The sequence below is a fragment of the Hippopotamus amphibius genome, chromosome 3, assembly GCF_030028045.1.
Source record: "Hippopotamus amphibius kiboko isolate mHipAmp2 chromosome 3, mHipAmp2.hap2, whole genome shotgun sequence".
In the NCBI taxonomy this organism is placed as follows: Eukaryota; Metazoa; Chordata; class Mammalia; order Artiodactyla; family Hippopotamidae; genus Hippopotamus; species Hippopotamus amphibius.
In genome coordinates, this window is record NC_080188.1 from 68,744,578 (window position 1) to 68,758,802 (window position 14,225).

Here is a 14,225-nt window from a genome sequence, read left to right on the forward strand (position 1 = left end):
TGCTGTACATTACATCGTGTGGCTTATTTATCACTGGAGGTTAGTACCCCTTAATTCCCTACACCTATTTCACACACAACCCCCTCCCTTCTGGCAACTATCCATTTGTTTTCCGTACATATGAGTCTGTTTTAGTTTAATTTTGCTCAGTTGGTTGTTTTGTTTTTTGGATTTCTCATATAAGTGCGCTCATACGGTATTTATCTTTTTCTGTCTGGCATTTTGTTTAGCATAATGCCCTCAAGGTCCACCCATGTTGTCAAAAATGGCAAGAGTTCACTCTTTTTATGGCTGAATAATAGTACATCATATATATGTGTGCGTGTGTGTAAATATATATATACATATAAACATTGTCCTTATCCATTCATCCATCAATGGACATCTAGGTTATTTCTATGTCTTAGCTATTATAAATGATGCTGCAATGAACATGGGGGTGCATATATCTTTTCTAATTAGCGTTTTAATTTTCTTCAGATAAATACCCAGAAGTGGAATTGCTGGGTCATATAGTAGTTCTATTTTTAATTTTTAAAGAAACCTCCAAATTGTTTTACATAGTGGTTGCACCAATTTACATTCCCACCAACCTTTTTTCCACATCCTCAACAACACTTGTTATTTCTGGTCTGTTTGATAATAGCCATTCTAACAGGAATGAGGTGGTATCTCACTGTGGTTTTGATTTGCATTTCCCTGATGATTAGTGATGTTGAGCAGCTTTTCATACATCTGTTGGCCATCTGCTTGTCTTCTTTGGAAAATGTCTATTCAGATCTTCCGCCCATTTTAAAATTGGATTGTTTTGGATTATTTGTTTTTTTGCTATTGTGTTGTATGAGTTCTTTATCTATTTTGAATATTAACACTTTATCAGATAGATGATTTGCAAATATTTCAGTAGGTTGCCTTTTCATTTTGTTGATATCAGCTTTTAAAATTTGTAATCTGTTGTGATTTCTCATTCTAAATAATTAATCTTCTTTAGGGTAATTTTATGTTAATTTTCTTAAAGAGACTTACAAATTTTACAAACGTCAAGCCCCTTAAAATTTGACTCTTCCATCTGATAATCAGAATAACAAAATTTAAAAAATGTTAAATACTGTCCCAATTACAGGAATTCTGGGTCCATGAAATTAGGACTCTATGTAGTGAGCTGTTGTACATGCATATTAAGCCATAAAAAGCCCTGTAGACATCAGCCCAGGAAACTGTCAGCATCCGGCACCAAGTATAAGACAGCATCAATCTCCTCCCAGCTTCATCTCACCACACCTGCTTGCAGCCCTGCGGCAATCACCTGCCATACTCACCCCACTATGCAGGGCTCTGACCCTACACATACCTGGCATTCTCTTGCTTCTTGGCCTTTGCTCCTTCTCTTTGCACAGAATAGCTCCCTGAACAACTGTCACTCCAAATCCCACCAGACTTTAAATAGAAATCTCTCTCTTTCCCTCTCTCTCTCCACCCAAGTGTCAGCAACGTCCAGTGTTCCATAAATGATAATTGAATAAGTAAATTAAATAAAATAATTAAATAAAGGAAACATTAACCAGACCGTGGAGGTTGGATCAAGGTAGAGATACTGTTTTCTTTCTCAAATTTTGGTTACCCAATTAATTTATGAATTTTTTTTTCATCAGAACAAGCTAAACTAGGAAAATCTGACCTAAAGTCCCCTTTAACAACGCTCTTAATCCTGGTTCCTTCTTTGAAGGACCAAACTTATGCGTTTGGTGTGCATTTTATCAGACTTCTATTTCGTGCTTTTATATATTGTTACACACATATGTGTTGTGTTGTTTGGAGGCGATGAGAGAGAGATTTAAAAATTAAGTCGTTTCCCGCTGTATCTGCCATCAGTTCCTCTAATTTAAAAATACATTTTGGGATCTGTCAACTTTGCCTTGTGTGGACACAAACATTCAGTGTTTCTCCATGGGCGTGCAATTGGCATTCTGAGCAAGACAATTCTTGGTTGTTTAGGACGGCATTGATCTTCAGAGGGTGCTAATCTTTCCTGGCACCCCCTCACCAAGTGCTGGTGGCACCCGACCCTCTGCCTTCAGCATTTGTCAGCCAACAACGCTCTCACCTTTTCAAACTCTTTTGGTTAACTTGTAACATAATCTCATCCTATCAGCGCTCACTGCATTGCACTTACTTGTCATCTCACTGTTGGTGGATATTTAGGATGACTCCAAATTTTTGTTGTCACAAGCAGTCTGCAGCAAACACCTTCATTCACACTTCCTTCTGTGTACATGTGTGTTTCACTAACCAGACACTAGAAGTAGAGTCACTGGTCACATGTGCATGTCCAGTTACGCTAGATGTGCTAAGGTTGTTATCTACTGCCAACAGCAGATAATAATATCACGGCCCCCAAATTCTCCAGTACTTAATACTAATCCTTCAATTTTAGCCAATCTGGTGGATTAAAAAAATATTGCATTATTGTTTTAATTTGCATTTCTCTGATTAATAGTGAGACTGTTTATTTGAAATACATATTTCCTCTTCTGTGAAAGACTTTCATTTTCTCTTCCGTATGTGTACACATTTTGTTTTACTACTATGTTGGGTAGTTCAAAAAATGGCCTTGATCTTTCTTCCTGGAACCCCCACTGGATAGTTTACTCTCTCTTGGATATAGTTTGCAAAGTATTTATCTTACCCTCTTGGCTAGATTCATGGTTTCTTGAAGCTTGGCCTGGGTTTTTGTTCCCTTTGACCTGCCTAATACAATGCCTTGCACGGATTTGAGCTTAATAGATAAAGAGTTATAACATCAAATGATAGAAGGTAGAGAAGGTTAACCGTGGGAAAACTACCAACCAAACAAGACTATATTTTCAACCTTTCACTCTTTGTGGACACAGTCTTGAAGCATCCTTATCAAAGATGAATATATTCCTACAAAGGACATGTAATCTTATTTGGCTTTATAGTCACTTTCCTGGAAGATATGATGATCTAAAGTTCCTAGGAAAGGATGCTTAACTCAATTAAGAGAGGGAGTTTAGGTATTCGTGGAAGGGCTGCTTGGGGGAGTGTGGACCCTCATTGCCCTACAGACATCGTAAAGCGTGGGTGGCTGCCTGGCAGGCTCTGTCTTAGGTTTGCCTAGGCCCAGGGCTCCATGAAACCTGTGATGTTGACTCAACCAAGCTGCAACCCAGAAATTAACACTCCCTGAGATGTTCCAGATTAGAGCACGGTGTGATCCTTCTTGCTTTATATTCAAGGATTTCTCACGTGTCTATGATATACAGTTACTGTTTAAAAGATTACCATGAAAAAGTTCTCAGTAAAATCTGCTGTTAGGCTGTAATGATTAGAATTCTGTAAATGCTTTAGACATCAGATCTCATTGAAAAGAATCCCAGAGAATGTCCAAATTCTTTACATTTTAGAATTTTGTTGATCAAATTTTGTTGCTTCAAGGAACTTCCCTGGTGGTCCCTGATTGGGGAACTAAGATCCTACATGCCGTGTGTGGCCAAAACAAACAAACAAACAAACAAACAAAACAATTTTCATTGCTTCAAATAAGTAATCTATTGGCTCAAACTGAATGGTGTGCTGAAATATTCGTTCAAAAAAATAATTATCGGCAAAATGTATTTAAGAACTTGTGACCTCATACAGATTTCACTTATCAAAAGGAATTAGAATTTTGTCTGTAACCAAACCTGAAATTTTTGATAGCCTCACTTTTAGCTCCTCCAATTGTCCTTTCTTTTAAAATGAGGTAAAATTGGCATACAACATACTAGCTTTAGGTTCCAACTGTCTTTTTTAAGAATTTCCTTTCAAGAAGATTTGAGCATGTCTGGAAGTTAGTCCAATGAATGGGTAGATAACTCAATGGGATTTCTTATAAAATGCTTTGCCTTGCCATTGCTTTCAGCTAGCAAGTGAATTTCTAACACAGGATGGAGGCATCTCTGCCCCAAAGAGGAACTGTGCTAAAGCAGCAGACATTAGGAAATGCAGATTTAGAAAACAGATAGCTCGGAGACCTATGCAGAAACTTCCTTCTACATTTGGTCTTACATTTAATTTTTATTATCAGGCAAAAATATGCCACAGGGACAGCCCAGCAGGATCCGTCACCCCCTAGAGCAGGGCTCTTCCTTATACACCATGCACACCTCTTTAACAGTACTTAGTTCACTGACATTATCAACAATAGTTGTGCGACTTCTCATGTCCCCTTCCCCTCCACTGCCCTGGACTGTGGGTCCCTTGCAGCAGCTACTGTCTCGGGGACCCAGCTTTCTGTCATCTGCAACAAGTTGAAAGTAATAAACAACTATATTCGAGCAACACGAAAATCACACCACAGAAGACACATCACAAGTTATGGCTTTGTGGCTCTCAATGGCTGCATGACAACGTCTAATGTGTTTTGAGCTCTGACGTTTGCCAAGCCTGTTTTGAGCATTTCCTATGTGTTAATGTGAGCATGACTTACAACTGGCCCACAAGGTACAACTGCTCTGAATTCTATTTCAGAGGTGAGAAAACTGAGGCTCAGATTGGTTAGGTAACGTGTCGAAGGTGGTACAGCTAATAAGAGGTGTCACCTGGATCGGGACTCAGGCAAACTGACTCCAGAGACCACAGTCCTAATCACCACCCTGAACTGTCTCTACAGACTCCTTGAAAAGAACAGGGAAAAGCTGTCATTAGAGAAAAGGAGTGACGTGTAGGACAGGGTGCCTGGGATGCTCTTATTTCCAAAGAACTGGGGTGGGGGACAGGCCTAAAGGCCTCTAGACGCATAGGATACCTCTCAGGAAGAAGCACCAAAAAATGGTTAACGTTAGGGTCCTCTGAGGAGGGGAACAGGTGGACTGAGGATTTGAAGGGGGAGGGGGGAAAAGCTTTATTTTCATTATGTCTTCTTTTGAACTATGTACATTTTTTTTTCCTACCATGAATGTGGATATATGTAACCTTTCCTGATGTGTTTCTGGTGTTTATTTTTTGAAAACACATACATCAATTTGAATCTCCTTGGGACTTCCCCAGCTCTGCAGCTATTTGTCAGTTTGAAACAACGTTGCACAGGGCTTGCTTCTCAGTATAAAACATCTGCATTCCTTGTGTTCAACTTCATTTCCCTCCTGACAGCTCAGTGGTTTTCCAAATGGCAAAACGTGGTACCACACTTTCAAGAGAGAGTGTGAGAGAGAGACCAAAAGAAAGACAGAAAATTGGCCAAAACCTATTCTTACGCTTATTTTTGACTTGGATTTTTAAAAAACTTTCTGTCTACAAAGTAAAGTTGTGTGTTTGTTTGCTAGGACTGCCTTGACACAGTATCGCAAAATGGGTGGCTTAAACAACGGAAACCTATTGTCTCACAGTTGTGTAAGCTAGACGCCTGAAATCAAGGTGTCAGTAGAGTTGGTTCCTTCTGAGGGCTGTGGTGGGGGGCTGTGGTGGGGGCGGGGGGGATGTGCTCCAGCCTGCCCGCCTTGACTTGCAGATGGCGGTCTTCAGGTTCACAGCATTCTCCCTGTGTGCAAGTCTGTCTCCAAAAGTCCCCTTTTCACAAGAGGCCCCCAGTCCTATTGAATTAGGGTCCACCTTAATAACCTCATTATAACTTGCTGAAGACCCTACCTCCAAATAAGCCCCCATTCTGAGGTACTGGGGCTTAGCACTTCAACAGGGTACAATTCAACCCATAACACGCTGCGGTTAGCCAACCCTCTCCTTTCCCCTTCAGCCTCATCCAGCAATTTCCTTTTCTTGATGTTTTGGCTCAGGGTTTGGTCTTGGGGCTACCAGAGTGGAGAATATTGCTGAGGTAATTTCTGAGAGGAAAACCCAGAGCAGGAACAGTCCCCCTGCGGTTCACCCTGAGTGAAAGTGCTCCTCTCTCCTCTCCAGGTGGTACCATGGCAACCTCACCAGACATGCAGCCGAGGCTCTTCTCCTCTCCAATGGATGGGATGGGAGCTACCTTCTGAGGGACAGCAATGAAAAGACTGGGCTGTACTCTCTCTCTGTGAGGTAGGATGCTTAAAAACTCTATGAATTCAATGGGGTCCCGTCTCTTATTTATATGGGCTCCGACTTCATTGTCTCCCTCAAATTACCAGAGAACTGAAATCTCTCGACTCCTGTTAGGCTAGCAGCTCCAAGGATGCCAAGCTCTGAGTGGTGAGACGGCAAAAAAACATTCTTGCTCCTTCTATTGGCAGGGAAAAAAATGGTAGAGCTGAAGGAGATTTTATGAATTGTTTAATCCAAAACTCTTCCTTGACTGATGAAGAAACTGAAACCTGAAGTGGTAAAGTATCTTCTACCTGATTAATCAGTGATAGAAACAGCACCAGAATCACATCCCTGAAACCTGGCCCAGTGCCCCTTTCACTACTCTTTGCTTCCTCTGGAAAATCAGAATGACTTGTGGCTGTGCAGTTTTCATAATCACAAACTCAAGCAGGCAATGTGCAACTTTTACTTTTTTTCTACAAATGGACTGAACTTCTTTCTTTTTTTTAATTAAAAATTTAAAAATTCATTTATTTTTTCGTTGCATTGGATCTTCATTGCTGCTCGCGGGCTTTCTCTAGTTGTGGCAATCGGGGGCTACTCTTCGGTGCCATGTGAGAGCTTCTCATTGCAGTGGCCTCTCTTGTTGCAGAGCACTGGCTCTAGGTGTTCGGGCTTCAGTAGTTGTGGCACGTGGGCTCACTAGTTGTGGCTCGCGGGCTCTAGAGCACAGGCAGTCAAGTTGTGGCGTATGGGCTTAGTTGCTCCGAGGCATGGGGGATCTTCCCGGACCAGGGCTCGAACCCGTGTCCCCTGTATTGGCAGGCAGATACTTAACCACTGCACCACCAGGGAAATCCCTGACCTTCTTTCTTGAAGCTCCATTTCCCCTGACTGTTAAGAAGGTTCATCTAGTCCCCACCAGGTATGCCCTGCTCAGAACAGTGATTGTCCAGCCCTTTCAGGGTTTCTCTCCCATCCCCTTCCTCCTGGTTGGCCTCCCTTTCAGAGAAGGTGACTAGCCACATGATAGTCAGGGGGAGTCATTGGTTATCTGTCAGCATCTGTCACCTTGGCTTCCAGTGACATGTATCAAGTCTTTCTGGGTTCATGGGCAGTTGCCCCTGGGTCAGACTGGGGGAGTGAGGATTCCATGAAATTGCCCTGGACCACCCAGTCATTAACTTCAAACCATTATTGTTTTATTTTGTTTAAAAATTTTCTAAACAACATTTTTAGGAAAATGATCAAAAATGGAATTCTGCTTGGATGGAAGTAGGAATTGTGCTTTCTCAAATCAACAGCAAATGTTACAATTATATTAAGTGGTTAGATTGTTGATCCTTTATTGCAGGGATCTCCCCCAAATCTCAAGACAAACCTGTGGAATTGTTGGCCCAAAACATGTTAACTTTTCACTTTTGTATGTCTTGCCTGAACAAATAGATCGTAAGCTGCTTACAAAGAGATGACATATATATTACATCTATACACAAATTTAAAATATAAATTATTAATTTCCATTACAAGCACTTGGAAATGCTTTAAAAAATAATAACCACCAGCAAAAGTAAGAGGAACCACAGACCAGCTCAGGAGAATGATTGTTTTTATTTATTTGTTCATTCACTTCCTTAGTAATAAATATTTCAGAGCATCCACTCTGTACCTACCACTTTGATAAGTGTTGTAGAAGATTCAAAGACCTTGTCCTCAGAAAGTATAGCCTCACAGGGGCAATAAGACCATATACAGATACTTACGACAAAGTAGAGTCCTGTAAATGACGTGAAAGAAAGCTTGGGTTGTCGAGAAGAGAAAAGGCAAGTAACTCAAGCTGGAAGTATCATGAAATATTTGATAGAGTAAGTAGCATTTGACCTGACACTTGGTCAGAAACAGAGTGGAAGAGTTCACAGGTGAAGGGAACTTATGAGGTAAGGGACAAAGGCAGAAACTTCTAGGACAATAGTAGGCCCGGGCTGGGTTACAGCAGTTCCCACAGTGTAGCATGTAGTTCCCCAGACCAGTGGCATCACCTGAGAGCAGGTTAGGAATACAAATCACAGGCCCCACCCCAGACCTACTGAATCAGGAATTCAGGGGGTAGGGCCCAGAAATCTGGGTGCTGCAGGTGATTCTGATTTCTGATGCTTGCTAAAGGAGGAGTATGCCCTGCAAGAGAGGAGTAGTGGAAGTGAGGCTAGAGAGATAGGATTGGGTCAAATCAAGCACATGTGTATTTTTAAAAATTTAATTCTCTGTCTTATTACAAAAATTAAGTGGAGAATGACAACGTAGGAAATTTGATATTTCATTCAGCAGGCATGGGAGGCAAAGGGCTGGGCTCACATAGCTGATTAAGTGACAGAATTAGAATTTGGACTGACTCCCAAACAAGTAAGGGAGGAGGGCCAGGCACAGAGGAGGAGTGACTGCCATTTCTATCATCTCTTTTCCTGTCCTTCTTAAACTCATGCCCGTTAAGAAGTTCATGTTCAAAGACTCGTTTGGTAAGTCAGAGAATACACAGGGAGCACTGTCTTGTCTTTCATTAGAGTAAAAAATTGAGGAGCGCGCGCGCTCTGCCCAAAGAAACCACTACAGTTCTTTAAATGCCAGTGATTTCGGTGATTGTGTCATAACTCAGTTTTTAGAAGGGTTTAATGGTGATGCTAATGCCTGAGGTTACATTCCCCTTCAAAAAAGATATTTGTTTCTTAAATAACATTCAATATTTTTTTTCCCTTTTAGAGCCAAAGACTCTGTCAAACACTTTCATGTTGAATACACTGGATATTCATTTAAATTTGGCTTTAATGAATTCTCATCTTTGAAGGATTTTGTCAAGCATTTTGCAAATCAGCCTTTGATTGGAAGTGAGACAGGTAAGCTATGAACAGATACTTGACCTGTTTCAGGATGGAGTGGGACAAAAGGAATTCAATTAAGTAGTTGTCACTTCTATCGAATTATGTGCATACTATATGCAATTGGATGTGTTTAGAAACATTTTTTGATTACTGTGCCATATGCTACTTTCATAAATTATAAATGTATATATATTTCAATATTTTAATATTATCTTTAGGAGAAGACAATGTGCTTTGTACATTCTCAGAATGTGTTATTTAATGGATTGATTAAAAGCACACATTTCTTTAAAATGGCCTATTTGTTTTATAATGTTATACACAGTAAACAAAGAAAGAACAACTTTCTGATTCCTCAGAAGTTTAGGTATGAGCAGTTTGCGTATTGGGGAGACCAAAAATGATCATTTTGAGCAGTTTTTGAGCATTTTTTTAAAATGAAATGCATACTTAAATTTCCCAAACATTATTGAATATTGAAAATACTGACAGGAAATTACTCCCCTGAACAATTCCTTAATTTCTTTATAAAATTCTGTTTCTCTTCTCTTGTGTTTGGTAAGTTTTTAAGTGGAACTTGAGTATGGCTGAAAGCAGTTTGAAATTTCCTTTCTGGGTGGTTAGACTCAAAGCAGAAAATTCAAGTTAAAAAACAAACACACTACCTTGGTATTTGAATTATCTAACTCATTTGTCTATACTATTTAAATAAAGTAAGTGAAAGATTTCCTCTGTATGTGTGATGTAGAATCACAATTTTATATGTCCTAGATGATGATAATTCTCAGTTAATCAAAAGTTGGGCAGTTCCAAGAATGAAGCGCAAGAGAATTCAAGCCTAAATAACACAGTCGGTTGCTGCGAGTTTGTGCACACTCATTTTCATGGTAAACTTGGTTAGCGGGCTTTTTGTTGACCACACTGGGAGAGATGCCACCATTGCCTTTTCCTTTTCTGCTATTTCTGTGGCTTGAAGAGACCCTGATATGACTCACAGTGTCGAGGAGAGACGAAGAGCACAGTGGTGCTGGCCACAACTAGAGAAAGCCCTTGTGCAGCAACAAAGACCCGATGCAGCTCCCCCCCATAAAAAAAAAAATTAATTAAAAAAAAAAAGAAAAGCACAGTGGGAACCACAAAATAGTTGCCTTACTGTATACTGACCGTACAAGGTCTTTAATAGAATATTCCAAACCGTAAAATTGAAGCGATCATCTTTTTTTTTTTTTTTCTGGGGGAAATTCTCCTAATCAACCCTGAAAATCACTTCACCATTTAACCAGCAGTAGTTCTTATAAACAAAGGGGATGAATTTATTTCCATTGCTACTTTGGCCTCTGTCAGCATATCAATTTCTCAAATCCCTTCCCTTCAGACTTATTTCCTATTTGTGTCCTAACCTACACTCACTTTTGTTCAATTCTTGGTCACTGGCAATGGGAAGGAGATGTTGAAGCCAAGGACTCTGTTTTGTCTACTTTGATTTTTGTCCTTCTCCGTGTTTTTTCAGTGCAAGGTGCTTTGGGTGAGTGGATGGATGAATGAATGAATGAACGATGACCGTGAGTTGCAACAGTTTTTATCCTTCAAAGCCTTTACCATTGTTACTTTTCAGCCTTCTCTTCTCTCTCCAAGCAAAGTCAGCTGCCTTCTTTTAAACTCTCCCCCTAGACTCTATTTTCAGTCTCTTTGGTTATTCTCTGTGCTCCTTTCCGGACTTTCTCCAAGTTAGGAAAAGGTACCTATTCTGCCTACCAGCAGCTTTCAAAAACCACTTTTTTTTAAAGGTTTTTTTTTGTTTCATTTTTTATTTTTCTAATTGAAGTATAGTTGATGTACAATACTATATGTTACAGATGTACAATATAGTGATACACAATTTTTAAAGATTTTACTCCATTTATAGTTATAAAATATTGGCTATATTCCCTGTGCTCTACAATATACCCATGTAGCTTCTTTTAAACGTAATAGTTTGTACCTCTTAATCCCCTATGCCAATACTGCCCTTCCCCTCTTCCCTCTCCCCACTGGTAACCACTAACTGGTTCTCTATGTCTGTGAGTCTGCTTCTTTTTTATTATCTTCACTAGTTTGCTGTATTTTTTAGATTCCATGTATAATTGATACACAGTATTTGTCTTTCTCTGACATTTCACTTAGTCTAATGCCCTCCAAATCCATCCATGTTGCTGCAAATGGCCAAATTTCCTTTTTTATGGCTGAGTAGTATTTTATTATACATATATATACACCACATCTTCTTTGAGGTCAAAGTGAAGGCAGTACTTTATGGTTGAGCCTTTCTGGCATTGATCCAATCACTAGATAAAAGGATCACCTAAGACTGCACCAAAGTAAAGGCTCCTCAGTGTTGCATTTGGGGCAGTGTTAAACGTCCCAGCAAATACGTTAATCTGACTGAAGAAGGTTTGTGACTGATGCAATAGGGATTATAAAGATTTGTAATCCGGACCCCTATAGTAGTTGTCTTCAAGGCTAACGCTTGCTGTATCCTTATCATTACTATAATTGCTATTTTATTCATTGTAATAAAACTTAGGAAACTGAGATTTTTATCCCCTCCATTGCCTCTCCTCTGTTCTACTTACTACCCAGTTGGGAATTTGCTGCTATTTAAACCCCTCCTACAGACCCCAGGTGCTGACAGATATATACATGACAAACTGGCTTCCAGCCCTTGAGTTACATCCCAGTAACTTCAATAAAAAATTGAAAAACTAAAAAAATTAAATAAAATAAAGAATTGGCTTCCAGTGATCAGGAGACCCCAGGCTAATTTTGTTCACCATCAGATGAAGCGCAAATTCTTATTAAAATTTTTGTTCAGTTAAGAATCACGTGCCTGCACAATGGATGAGGCCCGGCCAGGGTTCTGAACTCCAGATGCCCAGAATGGAAAGGACTAGAATTGGGTATTTCAGCCACTCCTCTTAGCCCAGAACCCACTCAGGCCAGCGTCACGCTGCAGGACCTGGGGAGTGAGTTTATTTAAGAGAGACTTTCTCACACTCATTCACCGGCAGGAGTGGCATCACCTCTGAGGGCAACGGGGAAGATGTCCAAATAACCAACAACCATACACTTTTGCCTTACAATTGTATATCTATATCATGTCTTCAGCAGAGTGAAACCAAAATGCTTGGCTCTGGGTCATAAGAGAATATTTGCACTCAGGATAGGTAAAAGTGTTAACCTAAAGGGAAGAGTACTCTTTTAAGATTTATTTTTTCTATTTTATTCCTATTCTCTATTATTTAAATTCCCAGGATTTCTGTTTCCTAACATAAAGAGTGTAGATTCCATAGTAAACAAGATCTAACCCTCTTGACAACTTTAAGATTCTATTATTATAATTTTCCCTTTCCCTTGTTGTAATCTGCATTTGATCTCTCTAATCTCCATTACAGTTTCCGTTGGTACTAACTGTCCCCTTATTAATACCCATAAACGCTCTTAAGATATTTCTAGTTCTCAAAACCCAGTCATCTCCCAAGTATATCACAGAGATGTACAATGTATCCACTTGCTTTATTCTCTTCAAGGGCCCGTTTACCTTCGAACAAATCTTTAATTCACTAATTTTTAAAAATCTTCACACTCATATGTAAACTCCATGAGAAGGGGGATTTTTGTCAGTTTTTTTTTTTTCCCCTGTTATGTCCCAGCATCTGAAAAAATAAATGCTAATCATTATCCACAGCATCCCATGGTGGGTATCCCATTACCAATGCCCACCCCCGAGTTGCAGCTTTCACGGCAGCATCCCAACTAACAAACTACTGACAATTAATTTTTACTTCCAAAGTAAATACAAAGTGTAATTTGAAAATGATGGTTTGTGTCGTATGTATGCTCAGTAATGATCAAATTCAGACTCTGCCTTTCATTCGGAAAACTCAGATGTTATGTAAAACTTCTATTCATATTGGTACATGACTTCTAAATTCAACCCAAACAGATTTGGAAATTTGAGTCCTTTTTGTTTAGTATGAGTATGTTTGGTCCATTATTAATTTTTACTGTATCCTCTTGTAATTGACTCTTGTAAAATGTAGACAGCATTTATCTTTATGCTTAAATGTCCAAATGGTATTAAAACAAAAATTGCTGTTCCCATTACCTTTTCTTTATATTGCAATACTTTTGTACATGAAATTGTCATGTATTATAGGAATTATAGGAATTACTGTGTTGTGACTTTAATCACCTAACTAACTAGCATGAAAAAATTGATATAAGTTAAGTGTGCTATGTTTATGCTTACCCTTTATAATAATTGGTTCTCAGTTTTGAAGATCCTATCTGGTTCTTTCTTAAATGTCAAATTTCCACTTCTCTTTTTGTTTTGATGTGGGGGTTCCCAACCTTTTGATAACTGCTACAGTTATTATTATTTTATTTTGTGACACCAGTCATTTTATCCAGACAGCTTTTTAAAATAATTAAGTTAAAATTAATTTTAATTTGAGAATTATGTGACACTTCTGAAAATAATTGGTGACAACCTGGAATGTTGCCAAACCACAACTTTAGTTTATGTTTGCCAAAAATATACATCTTCTTAGTTTGTAGATGAGGTGTGTTTGAAAAAGTAAAAAGTGGGCAGGGAAGAGAATGAAACAAATCTTTGTGGAGTTTTACTAAGTTTCAGGCATGCTATTACATATTTTCACATATACCAAGTTATTTCATCTTCTGGACCACCCACAATAATGTATAAAGTGGTCCCATTTTCTGATGAGGAAATAAAAGCTCAGAGATTTTAATTTATTTTCCCAAGTTTCACACATAGAAAGCATCAGAGCTGAGACTGGAATCCAGGCTAACTGGGTCCAAAAACATGTATGTTTTCCACTCACTTTGCTGTCTCCTGAAACTGGTGTCACAGTGACAGTGCAGTACAGTATTGCCACATCACAGCATGACCTTGAACGGATTTGTATGGGAAGAATCCCTGCCACATGATATAACAGGATGCTTGTAGGATAGGGCAGGGCTACAATACACGTTATAGTCCTCAGTCTCTTTGAAGCCTATAATATTTTTGGTATGTGATATAAAGCCATTGTTTTAAAGAATGTGACGCAATTTGAACTTCTGTCTTTGTGTTTATCGCTGTTCTTAATTTATTCACATGGATTGCCATTGGAGAAATTATACTAGGAAATCATAAAACATAAAAAGGCTGACTAGGAAACATCCCCCAAATACTTAGCCCCGTCTCATTCATGCCTCTCCAGAAAGGATATAAAACAGCCTATGTAATTACAATTACGTAAAATAAAATTTAGAGTTTGAAGAGAA

At 39.1% G+C, this 14,225-nt stretch overlaps 1 protein-coding gene across 2 annotated transcripts in view; it reads left to right on the top strand.

Moving 5' to 3' along the window:
* DAPP1 (dual adaptor of phosphotyrosine and 3-phosphoinositides 1) overlaps nt 1-14,225 on the top strand; it is a 51,843-nt gene that overhangs the window by 14,631 nt on the left and 22,987 nt on the right. Inside the window, exons 2-3 of one of the 2 annotated variants that reach the window (XM_057726744.1) lie at nt 5,917-6,039; nt 8,779-8,912. In XM_057726744.1, the coding sequence (XP_057582727.1) occupies nt 5,917-6,039; nt 8,779-8,912 (257 nt within the window). The remainder of the gene's footprint in view (nt 1-5,916; nt 6,040-8,778; nt 8,913-14,225) is intronic. The other variant, XM_057726745.1, reaches the window with a different exon arrangement.